At 37.3% G+C, this 21,830-nt stretch overlaps 1 protein-coding gene across 4 annotated transcripts in view; it reads left to right on the forward strand.

Moving 5' to 3' along the window:
• The window catches only part of RGS6 (regulator of G protein signaling 6), a 224,125-nt gene extending 202,692 nt beyond the window's left edge, over positions 1–21,433 (forward strand). For 2 of the 4 annotated variants that reach the window (XM_026709036.2, XM_087921738.1), the window contains exons 16-18: positions 1,437–1,526; positions 10,041–10,094; positions 17,214–21,433. In XM_026709036.2, coding sequence (XP_026564821.2) covers positions 1,437–1,526; positions 10,041–10,094; positions 17,214–17,264 — 195 coding nt within the window. In that variant the 3' untranslated portion in view covers positions 17,265–21,433. Of the gene's footprint in view, positions 1–1,436; positions 1,527–10,040; positions 10,095–10,938; positions 13,915–17,213 lie in introns of those variants that run through there. The other 2 variants (XM_087921736.1, XM_087921737.1) reach the window with 2 other exon arrangements.
• The last annotated feature ends 397 nt before the right edge of the window (positions 21,434–21,830 follow it).

The raw sequence follows: 21,830 nt of genomic DNA on the forward strand, positions 1-21,830 counted from the left end.
GATTGGTGGTATCACATCAAAGTAAATCCAGCACAGTCTGTTTTTAGACCGAAAAATGCCATCCAAGCCCATTCAAAGCTAGAATGAGATTCAACATAATAATGCGCATAGAGCAATTTTTCAGCTATAACATGATCACAAGCTTCTCATTATGTTAGATGGAACTCATATAAATTGTAATCTATAAATCTAGATTAAAGTACCAGATGGCCTGTCCTTGCGATATCATAGGAGATTGGTCAAACGGTTGTGCTAATTTTATTAAGGATATTATTATGCCTATATTATGAGTATTGGTCTAGGACTATGAATAGTAGTATGGTAGACCAATGCTAATTTAATCTTGAATGCTACATGGCTCATAATGATATCTCTTCAGCTCCATCCAACCATGACTTATTCAGTCTTCTCTTTCCTCTCAACCCATTTACTTTTCATTCAAATGGCTTTGCAATTCAGTTCTCATTAATTCTGTCTATATAACCAAACCACTTCAACATATTTATTTTATACTGGACTCAAACTTTTGCATTCAGACCATAATCATCCAGTATCCATTTTAGCTTCAGTCTTTGTAAATGCTCCAGTCCAGTTCATTCAATCTCATTTCCAGATAACAAAAATGGGCAAACCCACTTTTTTATAGACAGGCATTTTAACTTCTTTCAACAAATATTTATTCACTGTAATACAATACTGTACTGAACCACATACTCCGGTCTATTTTTCTATCAGCATTTGCATACCTTAACATTTCTTGCTCCATTTCCCCCGCTTTAGTAAACATAGTACACAGATCCACCTATTTGCTTTAGGTTCTTTTGTTTTTGACATTTAGCTATAACTTGCAAAAATTATTTCATTTTCCCTGTCAAAACCAATTCCCTATTTCTTGTATGCCTTAACTAAGCTTAACTAAGCTTTGTGCAGATCTCAGTGTGCATATGTGTCACCTCCACATGTGTGCACCTAATTTTTTTTTTTATCACCAACTCCTCAAATGATCTAATTTGGGAACTAGGACATGTTTCTTGTATTAATACAATCAGTGGAGAGCAAGAGGTTAGAATCCTACTATCTCACCTAAGGTGATTCTAATCTGCATTAGAGATTCTGAATACTAAAAATGAACATCTGAAAGGCAGTATTGTGCAAAAAAAAAACCCCTTTTATTTAGCCCTTTGGATTGAAAGATGGCAGAAACCTTCGATTACTTAAATAATTATTCCTTCCATCCTGAAACAAAGCCAGGCCAAGGTTTCTTTCCATCTGGCTGATAGTCCATTGTGGAACATCTATCGCCATGTTTTAGAAATTTGTGGGGAACTGTTCAATTATGCTTTGATATTTCACTTTTTTTTCCTCGTAGATGCCTGGAGATTGTTGAACAGCGTCCCAAAGCAAATTTCACCCTGTCATTTCTTCTCTTCCCACAGGAACATATTTACAAGCTGATGAAGAGTGACAGCTATGCACGTTTCCTCCGTTCCAATGCTTACCAGGACTTGTTGCTGGCAAAGAAGAAGGTATCTATCGGGAAGGACATGCTTGCTTCTTCAAGTCCTTCTTGACTCCTGCCTGCTGCTGCTTGCTGCTGTGTGGACATGAATGTTCTGTTCTTTGTTATGGACCAAGGCTTGTTCTCTTTCCTTCTTCTGAGGACTGAGAAAGCGTTTTTCTCTCTTCTTAAAGCTCCATGTTTGGCATCCGAATAAACCACCTCAGTGTTCAGTGGAACTGGACATCCTTTGATAGGGAGATGAAACTGAAGCAGCTCTAAGCTGGGTGACATGATTTGTCATGAAGCCTTGTGAAAGTCTGCCCATCTTAGCAGATGTCCATAGATTCTCCCAACCTTGCTGTCCAGCATCTCCTAACTTAAAGTGTCCCGGATTAACATGACTGCCCTCTATCAATGAACTATGGCTCTTCCACCATCTTTTAACATTAAGTTGCAAAAGGCCACTCTAGGTATTTGCAGGGCACAAATGCCATCCAGTTTAATAACATATAATCTTGTCATACAGCGTAGCAACCGTTGGGAAGCAGGGCAGCACCCCCTTCTGTTTAATCTCATGGTTGTTCTTTTGGATGCCTTACGTGAAGCCTTCCTCTTGATTTTCTATCAGCTTTTGATTTTCTGTGAATGCCATTCCCTTCCACCATCACTCTGTGTATATAGACTTTTGTTATTATTATTTTATTTTAAACGAATACTAAACGCTCCTCTGACTATTCCTCTATCCAGCCACATCTTATTATTTTCTTTTCATGTCAGCATGCTGTGCTGTGCTCATTATTGTTTTCTGTCCTTACTATATAAAACAACAAAGGGCTTCTTGTATGGACTCAAATCCTAAATCAGGCATTTAGGAATAAATGGGGCAGAGACCTGAAAGTATTTTAATTTTCATCTGTGACTAGGTTTAAATAATATATAGTCATCTGAAATGATGTCCCACTTCCCATATTCAAGTGTGTGTGTGTTTGTGTGTGTGTGTGTGTGTGTGTGCTTTTGTACAGAGATTTAGAGAATGGGTCCTCCGCTTTTTCCATTTGGCTCTCTGCTTTCCTCTGCTAGTTGCTGCTTTCCCATGATCCCATAATTCAATCAGCCTAATCAAATCTCTGCTGCAATTCCAATAGGATCAGAATTCTTAGAACCTATTTCTGACAAGCTACTGGTTCCCTGTATGCACAGGAACTCTGAAGCACAGTTGGTGATCATGAGCAAAGCTTTGATGCTGACTGGATAGGGTCACTCTCTCCTGAGCAGTGGAGATCTTTTTGGCAGTGGAATAGAGATGTACGCATGAGACTATTTTTGGTACAGGTTTTTGCAAGAAGATTACCATCTGCATATTTCTATGGTCTCATCAATAGAGAACAGCTAGGATGGATAGAATGTGTAGAATACTTCCGTGACACTCACTGAACCCTTCAGCACTTCTTTTGCACCAAGAGTTTGCAAGTATTTCTCAGAGTTATATTTTACATGCTGATTGCTCTTGTGGGAGCCATATAGAGGCTCTGAAGCTGAAGAGACATTCTCACATCCAAGAAATGGAATTCAGAGGGCTTTCAACAGCAGATGTGTTATTAAGTCTGGATGGAATGGGGAAACAGGAGCCAAAGGCCCTTAGACCATTTTTACTTGATCTAGTTTGGTGGTTCCTCTCTATACTGATGTTAAGCTCTTGTACAAGCCTGCATAGCTGGTGGTCGGTACTCAGTGTTGTGGCTGTGGTTGGGATAGGATTGTTTCAGTGGGTGTCTTCAGTGCTTAGGTGATTGGTCATAAGTCCTGTTGACTTTCTCTGTAATGGTCCCATGACAAAGAAATATCAGATTTCATTCAATGAATTTAACATAGTACTTGGGCTGGATATCTAAGAGTAGCCCAAAATCCTGACTCTACACCAGAGGTGGTATTCAGGTTCTGACCAGTTCTGGAGAACCAGTTGAGGAAATTTTGAGTAGTTCAGAGAACCGACAAATACCAGCTCTGACTGGAGATGACTGAAGACACACCCACAGAACCGGTAGTAAGAAAAATGGAATCCCACCACTGCTCTACACAGTAAATATTTATAGATAAGCATCTTTAACACTGTTGTCTTATGGTGGTTATGAGTAGATTGGATTCACTAGCTACTGTCTTTTTCAAAGATAGGATTATACACATCCCTTTTTATAGAGCAGCATAGTCTGAATATTGAAAAAAGTCTTCATGATAAGAGCAATTTAGCAGTGGAGCTCTTCTCCAGAGGAGACATGGCTCCCCCCTAGTGCAGATGTTCAAGCTAAGGTTGAAGGGCCATCTGTTAAGATGCCTTAACCTCCTGCATGGAGGGGATTAGACTTTAGATGGTCTAAATGGGCTCTTTCAACACTACTATTTTATGACTCTTAAAAAGAAGTAGGAGGAGGGATTGGGGAATGCTGCATTACATGGATTTGGCTTTCCAGGTGCTGTCTTTTCATTTTAGTCCCCAAATGGAGAAGGGTGTATGTGAGTATTACTACAGCAAAAGAAGATGTATTTAGTCTCTTAAAAATGTTGAAAAGACTCAGGTCAAAGAAGAAAAAGAAACCAGTTCAGAAGATGTTTTAAGTTTGGGTCAGACACCCAACCCCTGAATCCTGACTGGCAGGAAAAATGTTGAGTTAGTTAAAATGGTTGACTCCCTATTGTTCTGAAATGGTGATATTTACCTTTCTTGACATAAGGGTCAAATAGGCCTCATCCAAGTTTGTCTCATCTATCAGCATGTGGAATTGAAGACTCTAGCAGTGATGAGACTTCACATGTAACGCAGGCCTGTTGATGGGATGCAACTCAAGATTTTGCATCATATATAAGATAACATCATTTCACAAATAATGTAATGATGGCAGTGACATACTTGTATAGATGGGCAATGAACATTTATGAATAATAGTCAACTTCTCCAGGTTAGCCAATTAAAACAAAATTCCACTGTATTTCAGACCATGTATCCTTTTTTCCTCTAAGTGTAGCATTCACTCATTGTGACCCCCTTTTTCCCTATCTATACATGGCTTATTCCTTAGATTAGTTCCAATTAATTGCATGGGTTGGGTTTTTTTCATAGTAAGGTTTTATTGCTACTGCAAGCTCAATTTTAGCCCTAGGTAGTTTTAAATCCATGTATTTATTTTGCTTGCAAGAATGTCCATATGTGAGGTAATGACTCTTTGACAATAGATGCTTTAAAGGACTCAGTGCTGGTAGATTAGAGCAAGAAGGAACAGAGAACAGAGGGAAAAAAAGGAAGAATAAAGAGCTAAAAAGTAAACATATGGCTCCACATATTCTCATTTAGTTTCCCGCAGCTAACTAGAATGAAGGATTTCCTAATTATTTTAACTCTAAGTAACCATGCCCAACATGCCCTTCCCTTACATTTTACATTGTGTCTGGATTCTATATTTACAGTAATTAAATATATTCATCCAGGCTTCAATGGATAGAATTGTTCTGTTTGTAAACTTAAGGATCTATAGTCTTTAGGATTAGTATAGTGTTTAGGGCTGTAAGCTCAATACGACTGTTGCAGATTTGGAATCCTATTCCCCACCCCGCTTTCTACTTAAATGCTTTGTAAGAAGTGTTAGGAAAGGGAATATGAGCACACTGGCTTCTGGAAACAGAACTTCAGAAATGTTCATGTAGCTTTGGCCCCAGCAACTAAATGTCTTATACATAAAATTATATAATGACGATATGAGACAATATGAGAGAAAAATTCAAAAATGCAATGATTTCACATTCCTCATAATATCATATCTGAAAGTCCATAATTACTGCTTTGCAGACCTCTTTTCTAGTTATGTCTATGCCAGACTGGTTCCATCAGTTTCATTCCAGGAATCAAAAAAAAAAAAATTCATAGACATTTAGAGATTTGATAAAGGTGTCCTATAATTATTTCCCTAAAAGCAGCTGTGATGAAGCATTTATGTTTCTTCCATCTCAGTCTTCCTCAATCTGTGTCAGACTACAATTCCCACCATGATAACTGAACATGCTAACAAGAAATTCAGAAAATTTTAATAGGTTACATCCAAGGCCAAGACAAGATATTCATTTAAGGCAGATCAGAGAATCAATCTTCCATCTCCTTTTTCCACTCTTTTTTTTTTTAGTTTTATTTGGGTTTTCACACACACACAAAAAACATAATACAAGTAAAACATCTTTTTTGAAAATAGTATGGTCCTGGGTTACACTTCTTTATACAGACACAAACTCAATTTCATGCTCATTTTTGTGTTCTATTCCATATCTTATTACTATTTTGCATTTTCTATATAGTTTTTCCCCTCTTTTAATTTTCTCAACTTTATTTTGATTATCTCATCTCAATTCAAATCATTATATTTATACTTTTGGCTGTCCTGTTTCAATTTCATATTATCTTTTCTCATTAAACAAACTTTCTCCTGTAGTTACTAATTGGAGTATGACACCTTTATATCTTTTAATTTTATCCATTCAGCTCTTATTTAAACTTCAATGTATACCTTTAGGTTATAACATTAAATATAATACATAATACATAACTTCCAATCGAATTCTGCTTGGTACATTCTTAAAATACATACTATATTCTTTAAAAAAAGGATTATAAATATATATAATTAAAACCCTCATTCCATTCCAATTCAGTTCTATCATTAATATTCATTAAAGTCTTAACATCTTTAACATTTCTTTTCAATTAAATACCATACTTCCTTGGAGACGCGTATAATCTTTCCATAATCAATTTTTCCCCTATTTCTTTTCACTTATGTTTTATAAATCATTAAATATTCATTTTATTACATTTATTTATTAACAAACATTCCACTAAATTATGTTAACTATTTTATCCATCATTTTAATCATGCATTGTTTCATATTTTCTGAAATTATTTCTATTTCTAATATAACAATACTATCTTATGTACCTTTGCGGAATCCGTTTTTCAATTAGATTTTCACCCATTATCTCTAAATAGGCCCTGTTTCTCTATATCTTGTTTCTGTCCTTTATAACGTATTTTCCTTTCTTTCTTCCCTCTCTTCTTCTCCCTCCCCTTTTTACCCTCTTGTCTCTCTACTTCTAATTCTCTCTTCTGCATTTCCCTCTTCTGTTGCTTTCTAATTTTATACTTATTTTTCAAACTATTCTTTTTTGGGTTTGTTTTTCCAAATCTTAAACTTTTCATTCTCTTTCCCCACTTTCCTTTTTTTCCCCCACATAAAATTACTTGTTCATTAAAGATGGCTCCTTCTTTGTCCCAATCTTCTTATTCTGCAGGCATTTTTTGTTGTTTCTCGTAATTCCAAATCTCCATTTCTAAGAATTGAAATATGAAAGCCAAAAAAACCTCTCCCTTCTTGTGCATCTTCTTTGTACTTTTAAAGTTCCATTTTCAGTTCTTCTAAAAGTGGTGCCATTTTAAACACTTTTAAACAACCACCCGATTGATTTTAGTCATTCAAATGCAGTAACCAAAAATCTAGAAGTCACCAAGTAATCCAAATACTCCCAAGCTATTTCTTCTTACTTCTTTTTTCACTTTCTCTTCCTGGGGTTTTACTATTTTGTTGCCATGTTTCAGTTAAAATGTATCTTTTAGAAGTCTTGTTGAGATTTTACTGTAAGTTCTTTTTAATTCCAGGCAGTTTCCTCCTTCCAGATCCTGCCCTTTTATTCTTTTTCTCTCCTTTCCTGCTTTCAAAAGCTTTTAAGTATCCAGAAATCTTTATTATCCCTTTGACATTTTATTTTCAGCTTAAATGCCTATTGATGTCAGTGTTTTTTTTTTTTCAATTTCTTGCTTAAGTCTCTTAGCTGTCAGTATAGGGAAAGGAAGAGGAGAAAAAAAAACCAAATCCTTTCCCTTTTCTTTCTCCTTCGCTGCTTGAGAATCTTCTTTGGGAACAGTGTTTTTTTTTTATAGTTTAAATTCCAGGGTACCTTATTTGTTGCTTTTGCTGTTTGACCCGGTCAACCAAAACTTTCTCTTCTTATCTTCCTCCTGCACATTCTTTTCCGGTCCAGTTCTTCTTTGGGGTGGCCATTTCTGACCATCGCTACAGCCGCCTTCAGGAAAGGGAGTAATGTCCAGCTGAGGAGGAGAGATGCAGCTTTTCTCAACCCTGCAGGCAGTCTCCCCCCTCTTCACCACCGCTATGAGGTGGCTTAGCCCCAAAACCAGCCAGCTCAGGGCGCTCCAGCAGCAAGCACGGATCAAAACCGTGCAGAGTCGCGGTTTTGGTCTGTCGCCGAAGAAGCTCAAACCGGAAGTTCCCCTTCCTTTTCCACTCTTGTTCCACAAGAACCTAAATAAAAAAAAATGTGTATCTCTCTCTCTCTCTCTCTCTCTCTCTCTCTGTGTGTGTGTGTGTGTGTGTGTGTGCGTGTACACACACACACACATACCTTCAATCTGGATGAGTGTAATAGTAGCCCTGAAAAACAAGAAAGACAATTTTCCGAAACACTTAGCTTGTACAGATACTCCTTGGTTAATTATAGCAATTAGGAGCAGAATTATAGCAATTAGGAGCAGAATGTTACATGATCATTTAGCAACAGAAATTATGGCATTTCTGGTTGCCATCATTAAACGAATCATCACAGGTTGTTAAGCAGGCATATCACATTGATGCCATTTGTGCTCTCCTGCCAGTTTTCTTATTGACTTTGCTTATAGGAAGCCAACAAATAAGTCTTCCTCAAATAAATATCCACAAATGGTCATCATATGACCACAGGGACACTGTGATGGAGGGAAAACGATGAGGGTCAGTTGTAAATACCACTTGTTCAACACTATTGTCAGTTTAAACAGCTATGCAAGTAGTCTCTAAGCGAAGACCACCTCTTGTACTCCGTATATTTTATAAACCCATTTATTTCCAAAGAAAAGTGTTTTCTTTTACTTTTTTTTAATTAGCACACAAAGAGAAGCTTTGCAGTTAGAGCCACTATGCTTTTCCCTGGTTTTATATACCATTGCTTTTTTTTTCTTCCCCTGAGAAGGTAGGAAAAAGAGAGTTGGTATTTTAAAGTCCTGGGAATGCAGCTTCAGTTGCATTCCCAACCATGAAAGCTGAGTATGTGTTTAAGCCACTAACTTTCTCCAAATTTAACATAATATGTTTTGAGTTGGGTAAAATTGGAGGAACTAGCAGTGAAAATGAGATATAAATTTGAATAATAAGTAGTAAATGAACAGAAATTGGGAACTAAAATTGAGTGCTTGTTTTTCTGTTCATTAAAAAAAGTCTGTGCTGATTTAGTAATGATGCCAAATGTATGTACAAATCCATCTCTCAACCCCTGAAACTTGTGAATTGACTTAGGTCATATCTTGATGGGTTTGCCCCTGAACATTACAATTCTTTTATTCAACTAAATGGCCTGCTTGCTGGGAAATTACCCTTTCATTCATATTTAATAAGATTTGTTTTATGCCAGATGAGTTGAATCATGTTTCTCTGGAGGACAGTAATACAGCTATAGTGTTGGTGAATTTCTTATTATAGTAAAATTCCTGTGTTTTATAGTTACAGCTTCCAAATAACAAAAATAACAAATAGTAATTTGATTGTTTTGTATGCAGCCTGGCAAAACCTTTATGCCGACAGCAGCCTTATGCATAATTGCTTGGGAGTAAGTGTAAGGGGATGACAGAGAAGGAGGTGGCTGGATGGAGTCACTGAAGCAGTTGGTGGGAGCTTAAATGGACCCCAGGGGATGGTTGAGGACAGGAAGGCCTGGAGGAACATTGTCCATGGGGTTGTGATGGGTTGGACATGACTTTGTGACTAACAACCACAAAGTCTAACTGAGCATACAATGGGATTCACTTTGAATAGTACACCACAGCAAAGCAGAAAGGAATCAATTTTCATATAACATCCAGCACATCAGAAAGGAATATCATTTAATTTGTAAGCCTCCTGGATTTGATTTTGTCATTGAAAGGTAGAAATAGAAATGTCCACATAGATAAATTTGGAAAGGTGGAATAGGACCAGGCTCATCATATCCTCTCTTATTCTGTTCTGTTCTACCTCGGGCTATTCTTGCATACATGACAGAGACAGAGAGAGTGGATGATTCCCTCATAAATCCAGACCGCTATCTTCTGACTGAAAAAATGTTGATTTTTAGTTCCTGAAGACTTACAGACACGCGACAGCTGCAGAATGCATCATTATATCCAATTTTCTTGATATATGTAACTTTGGCTACGTGTCCATAGCTATATTTTTAAAAAGAAGAGCCACATTTCCCCAAAGAAAAGCAGCTACTGAATGATTGCACCAAGTTCTTGCTTTGCTCTTGCAAACAGCACTTGCCCTATGTTTTGAGATGTTTAATATTTTTTTTTCTTTTGCTAACACTTCTAAAGCCGAAGTAAGCTGAAGGGGTTTTTTTGTTTGTTTGTTTGATTTCTTTTTGGTTTTGGCATTTTTTTTCCCCCCTTCTTAACTTTGTTTTCCCCTTCTAAAGCCCGAGAATGAGCAAGGTCGTAGAACTTCCCTAGAAAAATTCACTCGCAGTATGGTAAGTTCATTTGTTTTGGTTATGTTCGTTTTTCTTCCCTCTTCTGTTTAACATTTACTTTTATTTTGGAAACTTTTATTTTTTTTAGCTCCTCTGTTGTATCCTTTGGTCATGGCAAGGCGATAAAAAGAGAGAATTTCAAGATCCACATTTAAATTAAACTGCCAGCTCTCCCACAAAACAGGATAGAATCTGGTTTTCTCTCTCCTTCCCTTGCTCAGAGAGTCCCATTCCCATGATATTTCTCCCCCTTTTCAAGTTATCATTGATGACAATAGAGAAGATGCACACATAGCTTCTATTCTCTGTAATATCACATACAATGTTGGTATCATGCACAATGCTCCACAGACATTGTCTTATATAGAATAGAATAGAAAAATCAAATAGAAAAAAAGGGTGGGATAGTTTGGTTGAGAAGAAGGAGCGGTCCTGCAAAGGATCAGATTTCTGTTTATTTCCATAGCATTGATGCATGATCTGTTGTGGATTCTTCTACATATCAAGTAAGTACGTTCTGGATGTTAGTTTACACAGAACAATGACTTTAATGCATGGAGTAGGATACAGTTCTTTCTTGGTGTCTCATTTTCATGATGTTTTACCAATGGTTAATGAATTATTTCCAACCAGTCCGCTAATAATGGCCAACTAAATGTTTTTATTAGTTATCAGCTCAGAGTACAATTGTGTTGTTAAAAATCTATTACAGTTCTGTTGACCATCAAATATTTTCATAGAAGGGAATCCAAAGGACTAAAGCATGAATACTATGACCTATTGTGGGCAAAGAAAAAAAATGAGCTTCCACACATTTAATTAAAAATACTTTTTTCTGCTGCAGTCGCTTCTAGAGCCCTTTGGCAAATTGTTTCAGAAAATGACGTGAAATTCTATGAAAACAGGAGATATGTGAAGCATATACTGAATTTTACTTATGCATTATTTGTTTAGCCGATTTCTGTAGCCACCCATCTCAATTCAGTTGACTCTGGGAGACAAACAATACCCCAACAATTAACCATAAAAACAGAAAAAGATATAAATAATTACATGCAGGCAAATGAGAATCATAATAATTTCATAAAAATTAAGAGTGCAAGGAGGTTATGGATTCCCTAATGGTTTCAGGTCCCTAGGGACCTAGCTAGGTCTTTAGAATCTTATGAAAGACTGGGTCAGGCCCATCCTGGAGGAAGAATATTCCCCGGGGCAGGGGCTTCTGCTAAGAAAGCAGAACTTTTGGTTTCCATCAGCCAACATTCCTTGGCTGATGAGGCTCCTAACATCCCCATCTGCTAGACCAAATTGGACAGGTAAAAATTATTGAGAAGAAATGGTCCCTTAGATAATCTGATCCTAAGCTATGTTACTTTTTTATTCAATTTCTATTGGATGGACGGGAGAGAGGGGCTAAAAACTGTGCTGTATTGGAGTAGTTAAATTACTGTATGGATTTAGACAGCCCTAAAGATTGGGGGAAACTATTTATTTATTAAGCGCACAAGAAATTTGCTGGACCAGCCAAGTCAGAAATATATGCCTCTGATTTTAGAGATAGTATATGGATCAGATTTTATTAGCTTTGGGATCTTGAAATATGTCAGACTTCAGTTCCCATCATTCCCCACAATTCTGAGGTGCTCAAAGGTAAATAGGCATAATAGAGATTTATAACCCTGCTCCTCTTTTAAAGAGGAAGCCATCACTGGCCCGTTGACAGTAAATATCATGACAACCTAATATATTCATTTTACCAACCCTGACTCTCCCTACATCTCACAGAAACAGGGATGAGAGAACTGTCTCTCCATGGGACTGTGTTTCGGTTTCCAACATTTCTCATCATTAACAATGTGTCCAGGTTTTGCTGGAGTGCCATTACGTTTTCCACTTATAGCTTGACAAAGTGATGTCTTTGTGCCTCCCACCACAACACTATATATTTATCTTCATTCTTTCATTTCTTATAATTCATTCTCATTGGTCTGGATTACCAGTAAGGAAGCTTTAAAATGCATCTGCCCTATAGTATATAGTTAGGAATGCTGGAGTGGGGATTGCACTCAGGGAAGGTCAATGAATGGCTTAGGGCCAGTTTTATGTCTTAGCCCAACTTACCCCATAGGATATTGTTGTGGGTTTTAAAAAAAACCCGGAAAATGAAGTGCTTGTGGCAATTCACTACAGGTGAATTGACTTGACTTACAACTATTTCTGATGCTAAACAAAACATTTGTTAAGTGACTTTTGCCCCATTTTATGACTTCTCTTGCCATAGTCCCTTAAGTGAATCACTGCGGTTGTTAAATTAGTAGCATGGTTATTAAGTGAACCTGGTTTCCCCATTGACTTTGCTTGACAGAAGATTGCAAAAGATGACCAATGATCCTGGGATTCTACAGCGGTCATAAATATGAGTCCATTGTCAAGTATCTGAATGTTGATCACGTGACCATGGCGATGTTGCAACCGTTGTAAGTCTGAAAATAGTCCTAAATCACTTTTTTTCAGTGCTATTGTAACTTTGAACAGTCACTTAATGAATTGTTGTAAGTTGAGGACTACCTGTATCCTGTTTTAAAGTGTACCTACAGAGCAGTAACTCAGAATGAAATTATGCCTCTGATGCTGAAGTTATGGTTGTTTAGAGGCCTTTTAAGATCCATGATATAGGAGCAGGGTTGTGTAATTTTTTCCAAATACATCCATAGGTATTCTGTGCTGTGCCAATAACGCACACACATACACATTTGCGAACAACATGACCTCCCAAGGAGCACATAAACAGATGTGTTTTTTTTTATAATTATGTGGACATGTTTACATATTTTACCACAGAAGCAGCTGATTGACTAAAATAACCCCTATGAATCACATAAAATAAATTACAGTTTTTGGAAGTGGGCGACAACTCTATATACACAGTGGAGACTGTGTGGAGACAAAATGTCTTGGATTCTGTCACAGACATTATACATGGTCATACTTTAGAAACATCAAACCTAACTGCAAGAGCCTTTAAGTAGCATTTCAAATGAAAGCTACCTTCTTCCGAAACGACCTAACAAACACCTGTATGGCTCTTGAAATGAGCTAATAATTGGACTATTGCAGTTAGAGAAATAGACATATTTTCTTTTAAAGTAGTATTCAGTAAACAAGCTTTCAGTGTATTTGCTTTGCTTTTGTTATATATATATAAAATTTTGTCTGTCTTCTGTTTTCATTATTTCTTATTCTGTTTATATTAATTTAACACCTTTAATCTTTTTATGTAGATGCATCTGTGTGGATTTTATGTTCTTTTGCCATTATTGTTGTTGCTTTTGCTGTTATTTTGATTTCTGCTTTAAAATCTTCTGTTTGGCATTAAACCTCTTTCTCAGTTTATATTGCTCTTTATGTGTCTTCAACATGCATCTTTTCTTTCTTTTCTTTCTAATTCTAATAAAAGACTGTTTTAAAAGGATCTGGCCCTTAGTTTTGCATCAAAATCATATGTTAAAAACAAATGGGAAATGCGGTCTGTTTCGTTTCTATAGCATGTGTGTCATACCACATTTAGGTTTTGTGTTAGTAAAGTTTCTAAGCCCAGTGCAGTATCTGCCTGAATTAAGGAATATAAATATAATCCATAGGTTTCAACCCCAAGAAATATAATCTCTTGATATTCTTAAAATATCCAATTTTATCTTGATGATCTTCAGAGCGGAAACATGTCTCTGGGAGCTCGTCCTCAAAAGAATAAACTTTAAAAATAAGATTGGATAGAGGCATACCTTTTATTTTATTTTATTTTTTTGCATTGGATGTAGAATGGCAGTCATTGCAGAGTATGAATTTAAGGAATGTCTCACCTGAAGAGACATTAAATAGACTCTCAAATCTGAAGATTGGATAGAGGCATACCTTTTATTTTTTATTTTTATTTTTGCATTGGATGTAGAATGGCAGTCATTGCAGAGTATGAATTTAAGGAATGTCTCACCTGAAGAGACATTAAATAGACTCTCAAATCTGAGTTGAGAGAACATGAGAGAGAGAGAGAGAGAGAGAGAGAGAGAGAGAGAGAGAGTATACAGCTGTATCGATATCTCTTTGGGACATAAGCAATGCAAGATTTGAAGTTGCACTTTCAGAAGATTCAGAATTTCTGGACTCCATTAATAACAGCTGCTTCCTAGAAAACTTTAAAATAAAGGCTTTTCCTTTTCTTTCATCAGACTATGATAGATTCACAGAGATTTTTAAGGAGTTCAAAGTTGGCTATAAATGAATCAAAACTAACAAGACCATTTGGAAAGCTTCCATATTTGAGCCTGTGATCACTTGGAGTGGCAATCATACGGTAGATTGTCTAGTCATGCAACTGCAAGTAGTCCTTGACTTACAACCATTCATTTAGTTCAGGGCTGTCAAACTCATGGCCCACAGGCCAGATGTGTCACATGCTGGCCATGCCCACATCTGGTTTAGTGAAGGGGGAAAAGTCACGATACATCACGTGATGACGCCATGATGCCACGAGTTTGACACCCCTGATTTAATTCAAGGATACAACAGCCTGTATAGTAAGACATTACAGTACCACAAGAAATGTTTTTTTTTAAAGCTACTGCAACCTAGCAATATGTTGGTCTTCTGAATCTGCTCTTCAAGACACAAAGAAAAGATAAATTAATTGCTTATTTTGTTCTTTCTCCTGTTTTCTAAAATGCTGCCTAATCCATTCTGTTGGACAGTCAACAAATTTCTGGATACAAAGAATTAAAAAATAATAGCAGAAGGCATCAGGAATAACTGTCTCACACACAACTCCCATTCTTTTTTTCCCAAGAAGATTAAAGAAACAAAGGCCAGCCTGAGTCTCAAATACTTGACTGAGTCTATTTGTAAGATGTAAGAAATTCAGAATGAGAGAATTTCTTTCTCCCTTTCATGCAGTCACTAAGTGCCATATCTGGCACGTACATCTATTCTCTGGCTGGCTAGCAGATCTTTAACATTCAATTGGCAAGCTGAGCTAATGATTGGGATCCAATTAAGAAAAGAAGGATGTACACTGATTTGGAGGAATGAAAGCATTATAAAGGATATATAATGTGACTTTCCAGGTCTGTCTGAAGATAAGGTAATAAATTCTTGTGTGCTGTGTTATTTTGTGAGCAGCACTAGCTGCATAAACTAAAATAGAAATGAAGGTGGAAAGAAATAGCCTTTATAGGCATTGTGACCTCAGAACAATCATTGGGGGCAGAATGCCTTGAAATGTTCTGCTTGAGTTTTCTCAAATTGAATTGGAGAGAGGCTGATCTCCTCGTCCAGGTAGGAACTGTGGTAATTCTTGAAAGCAGAAGAATGAAGAAGTGTCAAAGAATGCAGACCTTGCTGCTCCAAAGCCTGGATGCTTTTCAAAGTAAGGCTATCTTATACCTGGCTGATCTTATCCCTTTCTGTAATGCCTGAACAAAGCTTTTTATCCCCATTTCATCCAGGTTTTTTTTTCCTTCTGCTTGATTGTATCTGCTGGAGAAGGGAGGTGGGTTCATGGGGGTGACATACAATAAATCAATTTTGTAAATTTTACAGGCAATTTATTTTACTTAACTTTTATTCATTCCTTACCCTACCCTCCTGTCTTTTTTAAAGTGGCATATAAGTGTGTCAGTTATACACATATAAGTGTGTCAGATATGAAAGTATTGGAGACAAAGAAGATTCACAATTGCCAATTGGCAGCTTGACAATATGAAGGAGTCAGCCATTGCACAAGATTTTTTTTTTTAATCTCACTGTTCAATTTCCCCCACCCTCTAGTTTGCCTTTGGGGAGTTGATACCTGAACATTGGGGGTCATTCCTTTTCAATGAATACAGTGATAATGGTACAATGGTAGATTCTACAATAATGGTAGAATCTTTTTATCCTGCTATGTAACCAACTAAGCACTTACTATGGGAGTATTTACTGAAATATTTTAGTACATACAACATTTAGTTTTGTATGTCACCTGTAGTTCTAAATTAACCATTCTTGAGAATTTTGGGTGTTTACAAATGCCCTCGGAAAAATATGGATCCACCGATGGGTCGGAAAGAACTTGATGTAGTTACATCAATGAAGCAGATCTGAGCCAGACCGGTATCTCTGGATGTTGATTACAGCAACTGGAAAAAAAGGTGGGATGCAAATGCAGTAGAGGCTGTGGGAAGAGAGGAACCAGTATGCTCATCCCAAGGGATCAAGCATATAAGCATTTGCAGATGAGGAAGAAGAGTTCCCCAAAACCAATGTTCCCTATTAATGCATATAATGGAGCTGCCTGGATGCCTAAGTGGAGTGAATTTATTTATTGATTTGATTTGATTTCATTTGATTTGTCAATCCCTTACAAGATATTGGTATAAGAATAAACATAGTTTTGAATACATGAGATGGATACGTATAAGAAAAATAAAAAGAAACAATAGGACAGGGATGGTAGACACGATTGGTACGCTTATGCACACCCCTTACAGGCCTCTTAGGAATGGGATGAGGGCAATTTTAGACAGTTTAAGGTCAAAGTTTTTGGGGTTTGGGGAAGAAACCCCAGAGTCAGGTAGAGTATTCCAAACATTGACCACTCTATTGCTGAAGTCGTATTTTCTGCAATCAAGTTTAGTGCGGTTAACCTTGAGTTTGTATCTATTGTGTGCTCTTGTATTGTTATGTTTGAAGCTGAAGTATTCATTTGCAGAATTTGTACAAGACTTCCAAGTTGTCATTTTGGGACATAGTTTCCCAACAGTGCAAATCCTTACATGATTGGGTAAAATCAAGGCCACCTTGATCATATTTGTAAGTGCCATAAAATTGGTACAGAAAATAGTTCCACAGGGAAGGCATGACCTTGATTATCTTTCCCAGGGCCCAAGTAATGTTTATCTAGGAGAAATATAGGATGGCTCCACCTCTTTTATCCCCACATGTGTCAACACAACTATCTTTCATTCAGCTTCTGAAAGTCACCGAGCAATCTGCCCTGCATTACTAACTAATCACAAGATGAATTCATATCCTTGGCTTCCCCTTCCCTCCCCCCCCTCCCCATTTCCCCTTTGTTTGTTCCTCCAGGGAAAGTCACTGGCAGGCAAGCGTCTCACAGGCTTGATGCAATCTTCTTGACAACATCGTCTGGCCTAGCCGTTGCTGACATCTCCGAAAGACCGCTGCACCCCACCATCTCCTCCTCGGCCAAGAAAAGACATTGCGGGGGGGGGGCATACAGGTCACTGTGAGGGGTGGGGTGGGGGGTGTAGACAAGAGAGAGCACATTCAGACAATGGAAGAAACATAGGGAAGGAAAAAGACGCCGGATGGAGACTCTGACCGACTGGGAGTTCCTCTTTCTGTAGTTTACACCGACACTTTTCTTATACCGCTTTGTAATGGCACTGAGGTCGCCAACAATAAGACTCTGTTTCTCATTTGATTCCAGAGGAACACCATTGCTGTCTAAAGGAAGCAGAGAAAGAAAGAGAGCGAGAAAGGGCTATCAGTGTTATTTTACGTTCGATCCTAAGAGAAATTTAAAGGAAGGACAGCTGGTTCAGATCAGTCTTCATAACGCAGGCGCTTTCTCCCACTCTTTGCTGCTACTGCTGCATGTGCACAAATATCTCTTATCAGTCTTTCACATATCTAGGTAGGACCAACATTTCATTCTGCTGAGCAGTAGATTAATGGTAATCTCTAACTTCACACTAATGGCTGAGATTTGGCATCCTTCCCAAAGCCAGAAGATTTCCCTTTGCCTTGAAGGAAGTGTCATGTGAAGAAGGTTGCCATCCTAGAGCTTAAATGAAGATTAAGAAACATAATCTCAATAATTGGAAGGAGCACCCAATCATCTTTTCTCCACAGCCACCTGCAAATTTACTACAGATACACAAGTTATTTGTCTTCTAACTGTCTAGGTCCAATAAAGTAATCGCTAGAATCTGCTTAGACTTGAGAGAAAGAACCTGCCTTTAGGAGAAAATATGCATAGGAGTTTGTTGGGGTTTTTCTGTTTTGCTTTTGTTTTTTGCCTTCTTTCTTTGAAACACCTTTTCAAAAGATGTTTGCAAAAATGGCTTTAGCTCTTCACTGATAACCTGAGCTGTTCCAAATATGTTTTGGGATACCACCTGCATGCTATGGCCAATAGGACTCTGAGCTCCATATGAGCAATTGGATCCTAGTAGAGTTGATTTGCATTTTATATACGTGAAACAATCATATCCAGCAATATGGTCCAAACGTTATGCCAGGCATCCACCACTTACATGATCCAGCTGTGGTACTGCAGTGGCCAGGAATGGCATCCCTTCTGTTTATTTCATAATGCCAGGAAAGTGTTTTGTAACCCAAAGAAAGTTTCTTAACAGATTGATTGAATCTCTTGTTTGCAACATACCACGGCTGGTGGTTAGCTGCTTTTAGCTTGGTGTATGACAAATTGCACAGGTCTGTTTTATGCATCCATGTTATATAAAAACACCTGGTTTAAAAAGGTGACATTTGATGGGAGTGGAATATTTACTGAATTCTGCCCTTTTTTTGTTTATTTTCCCACCAGGCTTAACCTACAATATTAGTCATATAGAGTAAACATATTTGATTGAATATGTAATACATGTTTACTGCATCGAGCATAATAGCCTAGAATCAGTGGTCAATTAAGCTGTTAAAATCTTAGATCATTTAAAATTTAATTATCCAGGAATAAATCGAGGTTCAATTGCTTGAAGAAAGAACATATTCAGAGATTTTTTTTAAAAAAAAAATCCATGTAAACACTTCAATCTGGCAATTCTGGAGTCTTGCACAGTATAAGTATCAGATTTCTTTTTTCACAATATGGCAAATGGGTGAAAACTTTGTGGGAAACTCAACCAGGAATGGAAATGATCCAACTAATTGCTCAAAATTGTGTCCAGTGGTTAGATCTGAGTGAAGGAAATTGCTTAATCAATATATTATTTATGTAACTCCCCCCAAATAAACTAAAAGACCGGAAAACCAGTTGCAATGGAAAGTGGTCTGTAGGTTGTATGGACAAATATTGGCTAGAATGTATATGGGATCATACGGATGGCCTTGGCTGGCTTCTTTTGAATTAAAGTGAGAATTCCGATAAACATACGGTATGCATTCTAAATACATCATCTCATTTGAATGCAACAGTGCCAGCACAACCATTTTTATTTGTTTGTTGATTCTTCAGATTTACCGTAGAAAGCTGTCCAGTCAAAATGGGCAGCCCTGCGAATGTGATTAATAAGTAAATACAAATAAATAGTTGTGCTGATATTTTTGGTCAACTTAATTCCCAAAGCACCAGAGGGTAGGACAAGAAACAATGGATGGAAACTAATCAAGGAGAGAAACAACCTGGGATTAACGAGCAACTTCCTAACAGTGAGGACAATTAACCAGTGGAACTACTTGCCTCCAGAAGTTATGGGTGCTTCATCAATGGAGATTTTTAAGAAGAGACTGGACAGTCACTTATCTGAAATGATATAGGGCCTCCTGCTTGAGCAGGGGGCTGGACTAGAAGACCTCCAAGGTCCCTTCCAACTCTATTTTGATAGATTCTGACATATTTAGATATGCATACGGGTTACCAGAATTCTTACTTAACTTTAAACGAAAGCAACTTTGAAAACAGTATGATGAGGTACATGTGCACAGTTCCAGCTACATGTTTGTTTGTTTTTTTATTGTGGCATGGAAGTTCTTATTTATGCTGTGTTTCTTTATTGCTGCACTCATTATCTATAAAATTCTACTATGCTGCCATTTGCCCTGTAAAAAGCCATTGTGATTATGATATTTTTTTTTATCATGTTAAGCTGTATTTCTCAACTCCTTCCATTTAGGACAAAATGGGATGACCTTTATGCAGTTGGGGGCCACATTTTATGCAGTCCAAAAATTGAATTCCAAGGACCACATTGTTTCTCCACATAGCAGTAAAAATGTCAGGCTTATTGTTGAAGGGGGAAAGAATAACAGAAAATTGATATGCTAAATACAGTGGAGACTTGTACACTGATTTTTAGCCTTCAGAAAAATCAGGTCAAATTAGTAGTACGATCTTCAGAAGCGCTGGGCACGTTAAAATGGGACCGAAGTGTAGGTTACCCATTCCTGGCCCAGACTCATCAAAAGGTGAATGATTTAGGGCAGTGCAATCAAAAATCAGCAATTTTTTGTCCAAAAAGACTTGTAGAATATTCATAGGGAAGGCTATAAAGAAAGGAAAATAGAACAGAAGCAAATGTCAAACAATGAAGAATAAATATGTGGCTCTGTTCAGTGTGTTTAAGGCCAGTTTGAGAAAGGAAAGGTCTGAAAAGTTTAAACAAAGAACTTCATGAACAATTTGGATTTAAGGACAGACCTGAAGAAAGAGGATGATAATGAGATAATTATTCATTTATGGGCACATAAACCTTGATCCTTTTCAATTAAGTATTTTCCTCATAGCATGAAAATGTTGTACAAGTTCCCACCCTAAGCTGCCTGTCGATTAAGTACAAACAAAATGGCCAGGCACAAGTTTACTGTTTGTCAGCCAGCTTTTTAACTGCTGTTTATTTCACAATTTTCTTCTTCTTCTTCTTCTTCTTCTTCTTCTTCTTCTTCTTCTTCTTCTTCTTCTTCTTCTTCTTCTTCTTCTTCTTCTTCTTCTTCTTCTTCTTCTTCTTCTTCTTCTTCTTCTTCTTCTTCTTCTTCTTCTTCTTCTTCTTCTTCTTCTTCTTCTTCTTCTTCTTCTTCTTCTTCTTCTTCCCTACCCAAGTAATTAAATATCTCTTTTTGTCCTGAATTGTCTTTTCCTAAATTCTATTGTAGCATTAGGGATGCCATAAATGTTAACCAGAAACAGGTGTCAAATGTGAAATTTAGATTTACAGTGAGATAACTAGTAAATCTTAAACAAGTGACCTGATCCACTGGAAATATTTCATCAGGCTCACATGCCCCAACAGAACTGAATTGCCTTATGTAAGTCAAAACTAGTCAAGTAGGCACATAGCCAGGGAAAGAGAAGGAACTTCAAAGAACAGGGAACCATTAGGCTCTAAAGATAAAGGACTTAATCACATTTGAACGGGTTAGAAAATGATCTGTTATTGTTGTCGTCAAAGATGTAGCAATGATCTCATTATATCGAGTAACCTAATCATGGTTCTTCTGTCCCACAACTTGTAATACACCCACCCACAAACAAATGCAGTTTCTCTCCAACCTTCCTTCCCATAATGTTATATTATTATACAATTAAAACAATATATGCTGCCTCAGTTGAGATTCTTTCCTCAATTACAATCCATTTCCCTCTTCTTGTATAAAATAAGTGCTATCAATGTCAACTCATAGACAGACTTCGTCCAGGATGAGCTGTCTCCAATGTGGTCCTTCAGATTCAACAGTTTTATGTAGAACATAAAAGGAGTAAGAGTGTCGAGCCTTAAGGCACCCCACAAGTGAGAGCCATGGCTTGATCACTTTCCCACTGTCTATACTGACTGGAACTGGCTACCAAAAATGGAGGAGAACCTCTGCAGAATGGTATTCCCATACTGCACAACTAGTCCAGAAGAACAATGTGGTCAGTGATATTGAAAGCCCCTGAGAAATCAAGAAGCACTAAGATAAATGCACTTCCCCCCTAAATTGAAAAACAAAATCCAGTTGATT

The sequence above is a fragment of the Pseudonaja textilis genome, chromosome 1 (genome assembly GCF_049901715.1).
Source record: "Pseudonaja textilis isolate UNSWEBS1 chromosome 1, rPseTex1.2, whole genome shotgun sequence".
NCBI classification, from domain to species: domain Eukaryota; kingdom Metazoa; phylum Chordata; class Lepidosauria; order Squamata; family Elapidae; genus Pseudonaja; species Pseudonaja textilis.